Here is a 14,294-nt window from a genome sequence, read left to right as displayed (position 1 = left end):
TAGCACAGACATTTTGATGTGCTGTAGCAAGAAAACAAGAAAAGCACAGGTGTTAGTCTACTACTAATAATAATGATAGCTCTGTTCCATGTAGGCATGCTGTTAAACCATGGCAGTGATCCAGCGTACACAGTGCCAGGGTTTTGGCAATAAATGTTGTGCACACTGTAGTACTGACAATAAGTTCTATCTTGAACCTTGAAGCCATCGAAGATGTTATTAGTTGTTGTTTGGCGGTTTGAAATGTCTGCTGAAAGTAAGGTCTATTGAAATGTTTATTTCTTGCAGCTATGTAATTTTCACAGTTATATACTTTTAGGTTAAAAAGCAAACTATATGTATTTGGTGTGCTATATTATTTTGTTTTCCCTGGCTAAGCCAAAGCTTCACATTGATTCTACCTTAAACGTGACAGTATTTCTAATGTTAGTTCAGCAGCCTATTTGCAGATTAAATAGCATTTCTCTGTTAGAATTTGTACTTTGTCAGGGCCAATATGTGAATATCGGACAACACAAGAGGTTTAAAACCATTCGAGGTTGTTCAGTTAGGGTGGCCAAACTAAAGGTGTAGGTCTATCACCCTAACAGTTCAACAAAATGACTGGGATGATCAGAAAGATGTCAGTCTGATCGGCACACATCCACACAGTCCTCAGGTATGATAATTGAAAACACCTGTTTGGGTGAACCCAGGGTCTATAACAAGAAAGAGAGAGAGAGGAAGAAAAGGTAAAACAGAGGAAGAGAGAACAATTCAAGACAACAACAATAAAGGAAACACACATTAATGGCTGTATCAGCCAAACTAGAAGGTAACAGCAGAAGACATTGACAAATGGGTTTGTAGAAAGTTTTGGATAAATTTAAAGGGCAAGTTAAAGGCCAGTCAATTCAATAATCACACTCCATTGCTTCAAGCTGTTAGCTACTGCAGAGGGTCCAGCCAGTGAAGAGAAGTTAATACAGGAGTGATGTGATGTTCAAACCTTTTGGTTTTTGTTAACACTGCAGCATTCTGAGTGAGCTGGAGGTTATTTAACACCTGCTTTGTCAGTCCAGCAAAAACAGTGCATTAAGGTAATCCAGTCTACTATGAAATGAATGCATGAACACAGAATCTAACTGAGACAGGAAGCATCTAACTTTAGATATATTGCTGAGATAATAAAAGGCAGCCGTGGAGATATTAGATATGTACTTCTGGAAGTTAAATCACACCAAAAGCACACCCAAGGCTTTGGCATGCCTTAAAGACATGGGACGTCCTAAAAGAATCTCTGTTTTGTCTTTTGTCATGTGGCTTGGTGGAACTGGACTAATTTATCAACCTAAATAAATTTAACAGTGATTAAATAAAGTTTCCAGTTCACTGTTTTTCCACTTTAAAGCAACCAGTATAAAAAGGGACCATATTGAAAGATTTCACTTTCCCCACATGTACCCAGCAGATACCCATACAAGTCAGCCCACATGGGCCCATGTTACTGAGCACATATGGGTCTTTTCCACATTTAGCCCTTGTGGGACCACCTGTTACCCATGTCGCCCACATTTAATCCATATGGGGTGCACATGTGTGGGTTGACTGGGCACTGAGACAAGCAATGTCCTTATTCAGTTGTTTGTAGATTAATTCCTCAAATGTAGCGATATCGGATCTGTTTTTGATGTACTTTATATAAGCAGGAAGCTGTACTAAACATATGATGTTTTTCCAGTTTAATTTATTAATTTTAATTAACTTTTTGCATTTCATACCGTTAAATAATAGTTTTGAGGTGAAAAAACATTAGGGTCACAAGTGGAAGTACATTGTTAGAATATGATTCCATAATAGCGAGCCAGCTTTGTAAAAGAAAGGTTGTGGTAGCTGTGCTCTCTTCAGCTCACTGATCCTCCCCTGTCTTTAAAGCCTGTGCCAGCACACTGCAGCCCTCTCTGCCATGTTGATATTTCTGTTTTCCCATCCCGGCATAGTGCTCACGTTGTTATTTTCTCCGGCCCAGCCTTGTGGTTGGTGGAACCATGTTTGCGCTGCGAAATGAACATAGGGGAGCGCTTCACAGAAAACACACTACTAGACCATATGTTGCATGGCACAACATGAAAACTCACAAAAGCGTTTTACAGGAATGAGGATGAGGAAAGAAGAACGGAGGGAACAGTGGAGAGGAAGACAGAGAGATGAGGTTCAGTCAAATCTCATTCTCAAATTGTTTGTTTGGACATGATAACATTAGATTAGATTAGACTACTGTACATACTGTAAGTAGGATTTAAGTAGACAACAAAACTGTAACAAAAGTTAAAGACTAACTTAACACCAGTAGAAACTAATGTTTATGCTGACCCATGGTTGTTGTAGTTCTCACCTTGTTGCGCTTATGTAGAACTGCACTGTCTTAACTATACATTGACATGACTATTTAAGGTGCATGGTTTGGATAGAGGCAGTGAAACTATATTTCTCAGCTTACTTTTTAAAGGTGCTTTAAAAGTTAAACTCCAGAAACAAAGGGCAACAGAAACTTAACTAAAAATTCAGTAACTATTTGAACAAAAAAGTCTAAAGTCCTTTTTAGAGATTCAATTTTCACACACAAAGAACCAACAACAGGAAGTCAAACAACTACCTACAACTTCGTTTTTAATGAATAAGCACTGCTTGCTTATTATGTTAATGCATAATGCTCTACACAATTTGTAGCAGCTGCGAGGGTTGTGTTTGAATAATCAGCAATGCTCTGCACTGCAATTTCCTCCCCACGAGTTCTTGGGTCACAGGAAAGTTTGGCCCCCACAGTAACTATGAGGACATAAGAAGAGGAAATAAGGAGAAGTATTTTATCATATATAATTAGAATTGAGTCTCTTGTTCCTTTGCTTAAAAAGTAGAAAGGCTCCTGCTGTGGAAACTGCACAAATGAATATTCTGATGATGGTGTTACTCGGCAAAAGGTCAAGAACATTAAGAAGCATCATTTGCTTATAATGAATATCCAGAGCAAATTTCTGTTGAATGTGACCAAGTGTTAGTTATAGGGAAATTTTAGCTTGATGATGACTGGAGAAAAGCGCGGTGGGTCATCAGAATCAACAGGCAATCTGGCCAATAACTGTCATGATACAGTCCAGACTGCTGAAGACTTCAGGCAGTCAAGGATTTTTCACAAAATATTAAATATGATTTTGTGTGACTTCATGTTTATCCGTCCAGTTACTTTTGAATCCCTAAAGTTTGGGCACTATATTTTTAAAGGGCTATATCTCTGATACAGTTCTTTCTATTGATTTAGAACTAATAAAATAATGGATACTACATTAAAGTTCAGACTTGGAACTTTAATGTAGTATCCATTATTTTATTTCAAATTGAATGTGCTGAAGCACAAAGCCTGAAGAACAAAAAGTGTGTAATACTACCATCCCCAGGTAATGAATGGGGCTTTTCTTTTTATACTGTAATGTTTTACAATAAACCTAAACATATACAGTATAATACACACTCATACCTCTGACTGTACAATGTTTTATGCATAAATCTCCCTGCACTGCTACTTCATGAGTTATAAAGTGTTTAAAAATGGCAAACACATCTGCAGCAGCACCACACTGAGCATGGGAACAAAATTTGGATTGCTTTTTATTTTCAACTGAATTAGTTTTTGTTTTTGTTTTAGTCGGGTTGGACTGGACAGAGGTGGGCAGCTCTCCTACAAAGCCATGTTACTTTGGTCAGTATGGAGTGTGATATTGTTCCTGACCCCGCTGGAGGCTGCAGAGGAGGCTGACGTCCGGGCAGGTGGGGATGATATTTGCATAAATGAGATTACAGCAGCATTTTAATACTTTGCAGTCTGAAGTGTAATAGGAAATTTAGATTTGTATCAGTTTTAATTTTTAAGACAGTTCTCTTTGTTCACTGTGAGTTTTTTTTGTGCATCCACGTGTGTGTAGGCTGCAGCACAGCTGTAAATGACCTGGTGTATATTGTTGATGGCTCATGGAGTGTTGGGTTCTCTGACTTTGACACGGCCAAGCAGTGGCTAATCAACATCACAAGCCAGTTTGACATCAGTTCCCACTACACACAGGTACTCTAAACTGTGTTATACTGCTGAGCATGAATTTCAGTGCGCACAATACATCTGCACAACTTTTTCTCAGTTTACCTTCCAAGTGAGATTGTAATTTCCATTTCAAATCACAATTAGCTGCAATTATTAAACTGAAGAGCGTTTACCTGTCTGCAGGTTTTCATCAAACTCTAAAGTATCTGATTTTATAGGATTATGGCCTCCTGATTATCATCTAAATATTTTCTCCAGTTAAATGACATTTGCTACAGTACCTGTATCATTTGCCAGCTGCAATGATAAAAGATTTTGTTCTTACATTTTGTCCTGCTGTAGGTGGCTGTGATCCAGTACAGTGACACACCTCGTCTGGAGATTTCTCTGGGGAGACATCAGGGTGGAGCAGATCTCATCCAGGCCATACAGAGTATCACCTACCTGGGAGGAAACACACAGGTAGGACAGCATGTTTTCTCTGTACACCTCTATCTGAAACATGCAGTCTCTATGCAATGTAAATAATTTTGTACAAATATGAATATAGAAAATGTTCATTAAAACACAGCTCTGCAGTTTACATGGATGAGAATGGATAATGATTCATGACCTGGCTGCTGTTCTTGTGAATCCAACTGGTTGATTGGGACACCCGCATGCAGAGGGGTGGTGCAAGAATAAAACACACTTTATGCCTAAAATGTCCTATAAAATGTCCTGTAAAAATCTTCACTACTTCCAGTACTCTATCCAAACACAAGGAACTAATAAAGTGGAGCAGGCTGAGGCTAGTCATGGAGTGGCAGACTACACTTAACCATAGTCCACGAGTGCCAGCAGTTGCTCACCACAGGTGCAACACGACCACACAGCAACACCACAGGCACAGAAATGGTCAATAAACATACAGGCGTGCTAAGTTTGCTTTATATCACATGCTGTTCGAAAATAACATCCTTCCCTTTGAATTATACATCTTATTTTTTGGTAAAAAATTTGTCTGCTGTATCTTGTTATAATCTGCTAGTCAATTTTCACAAGGAGATTTAAAAAAGCTTTTTTATGTGTTTATATAATTTAATTTGCACCCTGTGATGCAGTGGCCAGTAGCTGAGAACTGGTGAACAGACCAGTTCACACATGCGATCTTTTACAGCATCACAGTGTTTTTTATTCACTGTTTTCCTACTGTTTTGCAGACTGGAAGGGCCATCAAGTTTGCTGTTGACCACGTCTTCCCCTCATCGCAGCGGGTCAGCCAGGTCAAGAACCGCATTGCTGTGGTGGTTACTGATGGCAAATCGCAGGATGATGTGGTAAATGTCACACTTCCAAGTGTAACACTTTTATTCATCCCACCGAATATGAAAGCTGTTTTTGTGATGCTGTTCTTTCAGCATAAACCCCCTGTCCATCTACCTGTTTGTCCTAAATGGAAAGCCTCTTTTCTTTTCCTATGTGTCTTTAGGTGGACGCCAGTATGGAGGCACGAGCTCAGGGCATTACAGTGTTTGCAGTTGGAGTTGGCAATGAGATCACCACTTCAGAGCTGGTATCCATTGCCAATAAACCTTCATCCACCTATGTCCTGTATGCTGAAGATTACACTACTATTGACCGTATCCGCGACTCCATGGAGCAGAAACTATGTGAAGGTCAGAATAATGAGTTTACCTATGTGCATGTCTGGTTTATCAGATGTTTTTTCCAGTTCTCCTGGAGAGAAGCTGCTCTCCGACTCTTGCTGTAGCTACTGGCTGTGACCATAGCGTATGGGCTTAGGTTAGGTTATGGTTAGGCATGGTAGAGAGAAGTGGTTAGGGTATGGTTATGCATTTCATAAGACCACTGCTGGGGTAAATGATAAGACTTGGGCCAAATGGAGGTAGGAGGAAATCAAAACAGCCAAAAGCTAGTTACAACCATAGCCATGACTACAGCACTGTCCAAAGCTATAAGTAGGTCCATAGTCTAATCACAGCCAGAGCCAGAACCTGTCACAATCAGCAGCAATCAACTTACCAACAAACATACCTTTTCATGACAGTAGCAGTTGCAAATCTCTCTTAAATTCAGGACCTGGCCTGTATCATGTTTTTGTGCTGCCTGTCTTTCCTGTGCTGAAAATCTCCCTCCTGCATCTAACCACTCTGCCTGGACATTTTCACCTTTTTCCTTCCTGTCTGAAGAAGTTTTAGGATTATTTTTTTGTACTGACACTATAAACATATGAAATGTACATTATGGAGGAAAATTTAATCAAATAATCACTTATTTACTAGGCATTAAGTGACAATGACACTCCAGTGACAAGGCAGAATCCTGCATTTTCCAGCCTCAGTGTTGTTAACCTTTCCTGACTCATAGTCCGGACTGTACTTAGGAAGTACAGGGGAGACATTGAGGGAGGTGAACTTGCAATTTGAGGAGTTGTAGCATTTTTTTTTACTGACTAACAGCCAAAAGTTAACATACATCGTACTATATTTTTACAGCTACACTGCTAACTCCGAACTAACTACCTAACCCTCTGCTCCTGGTGCCTCTCTTTCTTTCTCTTTCTCGCCCGCTACGCACACAATCTACATACTGAGCTATTCCTGACAGGAGCTGTGCTTTTTGTGTAACAATATTATGTCCTTAACTTACTGCAGATCTTGCAGAGAGATGATAAATCAGTGTTGTATGCCGCTTCTTAACCTTTAATGCACAATTTTACGTTCCACACAAGTCTGCGCATGCGTAAAATGCGTGCAATATCATCACTGATCTCAGAACGGTAGAAGATAAGACTAGTCACCCGCCAAAAGACAACAGGTCCCACGGTAATCGTCAATGCGCATGTGCACACCTAAAAAAAAAATGACTGCCCACTCCGCTGGACAAGCTTGTCTGTCAATTAAACACGGTCACACTCACGAAAATAACTCACGATAGATACAACGGGTCAAGCAAGCTAGCTTTCAGAGACGATACCCGACCTTTCACGGCATGCCACTGCTTTACGCCCAACTGACTACGGGTAATCACTGCTAGCAACAAGCCTACCGGAAACAACGATAGCATCTTTTAGCTATGTTTTCTTTCATGGCGCACCAAAAAATCTCTGCAAGCGCCACAAAAAAAGAATTAGCACCTAGCTGTTGAAGAAAGTTGAAGGGTTAGAGGGCAAGAGAAACGTATTTGGTGGAGACCACAACAGAGCCAAAAGGTGAGTGAATATTGGACTTAAATTTGAATGGTTACCAGAAACTCCAATTGAATGCTAATGTTGCTTTGCTTGGACATACTTTTTAGACTTAACAATATCATGAAGTAATAAACTATTGCAGCTGTGTCTGTTACATTGTTGAGGGGCAAAAAGTTAAGTTAACCTTTTAGTTTTTGTCACGTTGTCAATTAGCATGTTACCATGTAGCTTGTTGGCTAATGTTAGGTGAACCTCACTGAGAATGACCACACAGACTTAAAGTGTAACAGCACACATTTTGATACAAGATAGCAGACAACACAGGTGTGATTAATTAATAATGGCTGCATCTATTTAGTTTTGCCTGTGCATTATGGCTGACTGACACTTCAACTGGACAGAGACATTGTTAAAGATAGTAGCTGCACCTGTGCTTTTGTGATACATTGGATATATTGTATTGTTGTACAAGAACTAGATTTCCCATTTTAAATTCACTACTGAAAAAAAAAAAAAAAATCACCCTTATCTACAAGACCACAAATGCACCACTAAATAATAAAGCTGAGCCAGATGATGAAATGAAATGATTCTCTTAACTGTTTAATTAGTGTTTAGCTAACCTTTTTCTTTCTAGAGTCTGTATGTCCAACACGAATCCCGGTGGCATCTCGTGATGAGAAAGGCTTTGAGCTGATGGTGGGCATGAACATTCAGATGAAGACTAAGAAGATCCCTGGCTCTCTGGTTTCTGAGGCAGCATACGCCCTCACAGCCTCGACAGACATTACTGAGAATACCAGGTAGCTTAAAAATCATTCATGTTTACAATCTTTGTTGTTTTGTGCCTTTCCTTTTACCAATTATTGTTCATAAGTAGTTATTTTCCTCCATTCTTCTACTAGGGAGATTTTCCCAGAAGGCCTCCCTCCATCCTATGTGTTTGTAGCCACCCTGCGTCTAAAGGGGCCTTCAAGCAGGCTGACCTTTGACCTTTGGAGGGTGTTGTCAAAGGATATGGAGATCCAGGCCGCAGTGACACTAAGTGGGAAGGACAAAACTGTCACCTTCACCACCACTAGTTTAACAGAAAAGGAGCAAAGAGTCATCTTTACAGCCGGCTTCCAGGTTTGTGTTAGGATTGGGTTTCACATGTACACCAGATCGATATGAGGAGAATTTTTCACTTGACTACTACTGAAAAATGCTTAAGAAATATGACTGTACCCAGTTTCACGCGTACAATTATAAGAGATAAATGAACAACTAGCAATGGGACACTGGAGTAGAACTTTGAAAATGTTTATGAACATGAAGAAAACATAAAATATCACAGTGTAGGTGTATTGGTTGATATAGAGAGCGTACTGTGCTCTGCTGCTACTGAATGAATGTATTGAGCTGTAAGTATGTCTCTTCCAGTCTTGGGTTTCCCTTCATGTTGGTTGCTGTTAATTAACCTGACTGGGATGACTTGCAGGGAGCCAAGAGAGCAGTTGTTTAAACATCATCCCATGTTCAGTTCAATACACAGCCGAACCCGTGAAGATGTAATGTGATGGTAGCCAGGAGGAGGCTCAAAGAAAATGTTTCCTGCTCTAAACCACTGTATTTCCCCTGTGGAAACTAGCTTGTGGATGTGTAGTTCTTGGAGAGCATGCCTCTGTTTCCATGGCAGCACAAGGTAATAATACATCCTGTTGGACACACCAGGTTGTTTTTTTTCCAAAAGGCACTCACCACCTTCCATCCTAACACACACCTAGACTGTAGAGAGGAGAAGGTTGTAATTATGTTCAATTTATGTTAGCGCATGTTTGATTTGATTTGGCTTTGATGTGGCATGAGTTAGAAACCTGTGATTTGTCATTTGGAAATGACAGCTGTGGCACAGTCACAGTGAAACAATCGCTGCTCTGTTTCTTTCTGTTGCTGCATGGTTTGAGCATTAAGGAAGAATTTGTGATGGAAAAAGGAAGGAGTGCTTGGTCGTAATTCCTCGCTGGTCATAACTATTTGTGGAGCATTTAGGGAACACACATTTTTGGTTTTATGAAATTAGATTAGATGATACACACGCACACATACGACTGCCAACAAGTGGAAGGCTGAGCGAAAGAGGATTTGACAAGTTAATAATTGTTTTCACATCCAACTTTGCTCATGAATGGAAGCTTGAACAAAGATGCGTTTCAGTCTCATGAATGAACAAACTCTCAGTTAAAGCATCTTTATATTTGAGATAACCATATTTTTGCCGTCTTTTTAGACTCTGTATGATGGAAACTGGCATCAGCTCAAACTTCTAGTGAGACCAAGCCAAGTCACCGGTTTCCTCGACGATCAAGTGATCCAGGAAATCATGTTGGAGCCGGTGGAGCCCATATTCATCAATGGGGAGACACAGGTGGCAAAGAGGAGAGGAACAGACATCAGTGTGTCTGTGAGTACAGATCACACACACTAAATAACACTACAACTGAAAGGTCAGAGTGCACTGAATTTATTTAGACACCATGTACAGGTGATCGCCTGATTTAAATAATGGATCATTCAGGAGGACTGAAGTTTATTTAAATGGTTTGTAATAGTAGCTACGAGCTGTGATTGTCAGCTAAAAGCTGGCAGAGAAAACTGAAGCAAAACTCAAAATATTATTGTCATATGTTGTTGATAGTGGTTCAGTACATTCAAATAGTACACAATAAAAACAGCACACAATACTCTTGAATACGTGTGAGGAGAAGTGAGGATTTCCTCTGACAACCAATTAATTTCTGAACAATTTACTGGTAGACGAATTTAGTATGCTGAGCTGATGGGAAAGGACTTCACCCAAAAATTATGTTTATACTGCTAATTTGCAACAGCAAATACAAAACATTAAAAGAACAATAAAATGTTTTCAATTTTTTTGCTGACAATATTGACTTGTAGAAACTACAGTATGATTGTTGTGTGCTTGTTTTATGGTTATGTTTCGGTACTCGAAGCACTTGGTTAAGATTAGGGAAAGATTGTGATGATCTATAATATAGAAAAAGTCAACAGTACTTGAGGCACAAAACACAAACTTCAACTGGAGTTGATGTGGATTGAATGACTGGATGCTTCAGTACCACTTACATGCTGCTGTTGTCTTGCATGTAGTGTGAATTATGGTTTAGTGTTGTGTACACATTGTGAACATTAAGCTACAGGACAGTTACAGATGACGGAAAGGATTTTATGATAGTGTAATCTATGATGGAAACATTCTTAATAAGGAAGGTTTCTAGTCATTAAAAAAGTCTAAACCAACTATTGGTTGGCTAAAAATATAGATAGTTTTTTTTCGTTAAGTACCAGTTACGTTTTTTAATTTTTTTTATCTTGCTTTCAATATTTAACGGCAATGACCTACACCTGATACAGGTGGAGCTTCAGAAGCTGCGTCTGTACTGTGATCCTCATCAGAGTGAGAGAGAAACGGCTTGTGAGATCTACACTGTGGTAAGATTTCCGCTGTGATCAACCTGAACCCACAAAGGTCACATTGTGAAGTTAAAATTCTGTTTATTACTGCGTGTATGATGCTAACCATTACTATTGCCTTGTCTTTCTTATGGTTTACAGGATGATGAGAGGGTGAGTGCAATTTCTGCCCTGTTTCTCACACATTTTTATTCAGATTTTGCTTAAAAGTCTTTTTTTATTTAAATCGCAACAAAACCTTAATGTAAAAGTTTTTATATTCCTTGGTTGCTGCCACCATGATGTGCTTTCTAATGCTTTTCCACCTAATGAAGAAAGTGTGAGTGTGTTTTGTGTTACAGACATCACTTTGTCTGTGTTTCCTCAGTGTCCTCTGAATCGAACGGCCACGGAGGAAGAGGAGGAAGACTGCAACTGTGTAGCTGGACCACAAGGGCAGCGTGGCCCGCCAGGACGCATGGTAACACATATACACACACACACACACACATATACACACACACACACACACACACACACACACACACACACACACTCACACTACTTTGCCCTATAAGTCTCACAGGACAAGATATATGACTCATCTCTTGCCCTGCTGTATGTACATGATCCAATTATATTGGATTATTACAGACACCAGTAGTTATTTATGCACTGTCCACACTGTTTATCACCGTGGAATATGCTATATGGAAAGGGAGGAGAGACCACAACGTGCAAATTGGAAACTAGAAAACTGCTAATTTAGGGTATTTGATGTGGAATTGGTGCAATTTACCAAAAATATACATTTATCCTGTCCTCTACTAATGACCTCAGTTTTCTCAGATTTGTTTGGCATTTTCTCTGAAGGTCTCACTGACCAAAGGCAAAAAAAAAAAAAAAAAAAAAAAATTATACAGAGAAAAATAGTTTATGGTTCATCAGAAACCACAGAACATAAGTTCTATGCATGTTATTTTGCAGGTTGTGTAAAATGATTTAAAAAGAATAGAGATTAAAAATGATTAAATTTAGACTGTTTCTTTTGAAAGAAGATACACATATTCTTCCACTCACAAATGAAAAGTTAAACTTGTAAGCAATACAGTACATCGCTGTTAAATTGAATACACGCTAAAGTTTCGTTGAAACAGCCTTACTTGGACTGGTATGACCGGGAGCTTATGTTACCTAATGTTTTGTTGTGTAACTGAAACACTGTCCTGAGACAGTTCACTGACTCTTTGCACTTGTTAGACTGTGTTTTTGTATTTACAATGATCCCTTCATTGCCCCTTATGGTCACAGTTACAAAGTCATGCTTGTAACAAATTAGATGATTTATTGATAATCCTCCATTAATCTCTTAAGAATATGTTATATTGAGTGATATTCTATAAATAAGAGAGCCATGCTAGTGGCTCTCTGAAGCTGTACAGCACCATGGTGCTTTGAGCTAAATCCAAACATCACCATGCTAACGTGCTCACAAAGACAATGGTAACATTGCAATATTTAACAGGTATAATGTTTACCATATTCACCATTTTATTTAATGTGTTAGCAAGCTAACATTGTTACTTAGCACAAAACACAAAGTCCATCTGAGGCTGATGTGAATGTCGTTAGCTTAAACCAAAGTATTTGACACATTTGATGTGCAAGTGGAAAAGTCAGAGGATCAACAGAGATATTACGGTTCACAGTGAGGGGAACAAATTTCATGGCAATTCACCCAATTGCTCTCAAGACACTTCACTCAGTACTACAAATGTCAACCTCATCATTGTGGCACTGAATGAAAAGTCAGATGATCACAAAAGTCATTATGATCATCTGGAAGTGATGGAAATGTCAAAGTCCGTGGCAGTGTATTCAATAGTTGTTGAGATTTTTATTCTTGGTCAAAGTAGAGGACAAACCGGCGACAACATTGCTATCCATGGAGAAATACCACGAGCGGTGCAAACAAATGTTTTCATTTAAGTCAATGTATTTCAAAAACAGTCAAAAGAATATGTTTGTGTGTGTTGTAATGAACTGTTTTAATTCTGCAGGGTTTCCGAGGAGAGAAAGGAAGGGAAGGACCACCAGGACCTGATGGTAAGCCTGTAAGTGCTGATCAGTTCCTTCTACTGTACCTTTTTCACCTCTTCATACTGTTGCCACCAGTTTTTAGGATACATGTTGTTTGCACATGACGGAATCAGTGTAAATTGTCTCTGTCCCCAGGGTAAAGACGGGAATCCTGGGGAACCTGGCCCTCATGGATTACCAGGGTTGAAGGTAAAAAATCTTTACATTATAATTTGAAGAGGCACAATGCAAGTCTCAAGTTTTACTTGGATTTACTGCATTACTACTACAATAATTATAAGGGATTAATGCAAGCAATGCTTGTTCAGTTTAATGAATGCATTTCTGGCTTTGATTATGAGCTCTTACCTACTGTCTTCCCTTGGCTGGGCAGGGTGAAGATGGCCCTGCAGGACTGAGAGGGGAGCCTGGTCTACAAGGTAACATGGTGAGTCTTTAAAGGAGCAGTTGTATCAGTAATGTTTTGTAATCCGCTTCCATGACTGAAAGTTTCTTTTTTCTACTGATGTCACTCAGGGAGATAGAGGGGAGCCAGGTTTACCGGGAAAACCAGGACCCCCAGGACCCAAGGTGAGACTACTTTTGTTCATCTCATCATAAATATGTTTATCAGGAAAAGATCTAACAACTTCAGTCTAAAGTTGTTATTTGTTAGGGGCGACCTGTTAGCCTGATAGTAAAGGTGAATACCACATAAATGCAACATCTATGTTTTACCTTTCTTATGTGTCGTACCCTTCTCACGCCTTGTTTTCTGTCACTCTCTGTACCGTCAGAAACTGCTAAATATATATGTGTAGAGAAAGAATTTTTGCCTTAATTACATAAAAAGGAAAACAGGCTACTGTATGTAGTACTAGTTGGCTACCTGTACTATGTATACATCTATTTGAACAAATCCAAGAACTGTTTGTAAAAGACGGATAAGAAAATAATGCCAAATATTATACATTTTTGATTTAGATATAGATGCAGAATTCATGTATGTATGCATTCTACTGGTGAAATGCAACCAGAAGTAGCTACCCCACTTGTGCAAATATGTAGTTCCCTGGCCTGTCCCTACCATGACTACTGGTGAACATGTTTGAAAAATCCCATATTGGTGTTTGGTGATTGCGCATACACACTTGTTTTAGTGCCACTTCTAATGGCTCGAACAAGTGTCCTAATACACAGAATAATTTTACCACCAGCATACAAAGCATTTAAGGGTAATCTGGATCCTTTGATCAAGAAATTATTTTATTTTCATGTTTTTATGCAGGGTTTTCCAGGTCAGAGAGGTGAACCAGGACCTCAGGGAGAAGTCGGTTCAGTGGTAGGATCTAGTTCTGCTTAACAGCCATGTGTCTGCAACATGCATTAAACTTCGTTAACTGTTTCATTAAAATGAAACATCATGCACTGTCAGATGTAAATAATTCTACTATGAGTACAAGTCAAGAGAACAGAACAGAACCCTAATTCTGGTGA

General features: G+C 39.2%; 1 protein-coding gene and 1 long non-coding RNA gene across 2 annotated transcripts; both read left to right on the top strand.

Annotated features, from left to right (window-relative positions):
- The first annotated feature begins 3,725 nt into the window (after positions 1-3,725).
- LOC111228200 (collagen alpha-1(XXI) chain-like) lies at positions 3,726-11,714 on the top strand. Its single transcript, XM_022754016.1, has 12 exons — positions 3,726-3,804; positions 3,960-4,096; positions 4,415-4,534; positions 5,275-5,391; positions 5,544-5,730; positions 7,903-8,068; positions 8,171-8,393; positions 9,535-9,672; positions 10,680-10,757; positions 10,881-10,892; positions 11,107-11,199; positions 11,706-11,714. Exons 1-12 carry the CDS (start codon positions 3,726-3,728, stop codon positions 11,712-11,714), a joined length of 1,359 nt encoding a protein of 452 aa, XP_022609737.1.
- Positions 11,715-12,799: 1,085 nt separating this feature from the next.
- Positions 12,800-13,205, top strand: LOC111228287. Its single transcript, XR_002665372.1, has 3 exons — positions 12,800-12,832; positions 12,954-13,007; positions 13,192-13,205. It is a non-coding gene; the product is annotated as an uncharacterized LOC111228287 (long non-coding RNA).
- Positions 13,206-14,294: the final 1,089 nt, after the last annotated feature.

This window comes from Seriola dumerili, unplaced genomic scaffold (genome assembly GCF_002260705.1).
Source record: "Seriola dumerili isolate Sdu_G_001 unplaced genomic scaffold, Sdu_1.0 BDQW01000216.1, whole genome shotgun sequence".
Taxonomy (NCBI): Eukaryota; Metazoa; Chordata; class Actinopteri; order Carangiformes; family Carangidae; genus Seriola; species Seriola dumerili.
Note: the sequence above shows the minus strand (reverse complement) of the source record. Positions and strands in the feature narration are given on the sequence as shown.

Excerpts from the sequence above, each read along its gene's own strand:
- LOC111228200 (XM_022754016.1), top strand. The coding sequence starts at position 3,726 with ATGTTACTTTGGTCAGTATGGAGTGTGATATTGTTCCTGACCCCGCTG. Across the intron at positions 4,535-5,274 it reads ACCTGGGAGGAAACACACAG|ACTGGAAGGGCCATCAAGTT; the intron begins GTAGGACAGCAT and ends ACTGTTTTGCAG. Across the intron at positions 5,731-7,902 it reads GGAGCAGAAACTATGTGAAG|AGTCTGTATGTCCAACACGA; the intron begins GTCAGAATAATG and ends TTTTCTTTCTAG.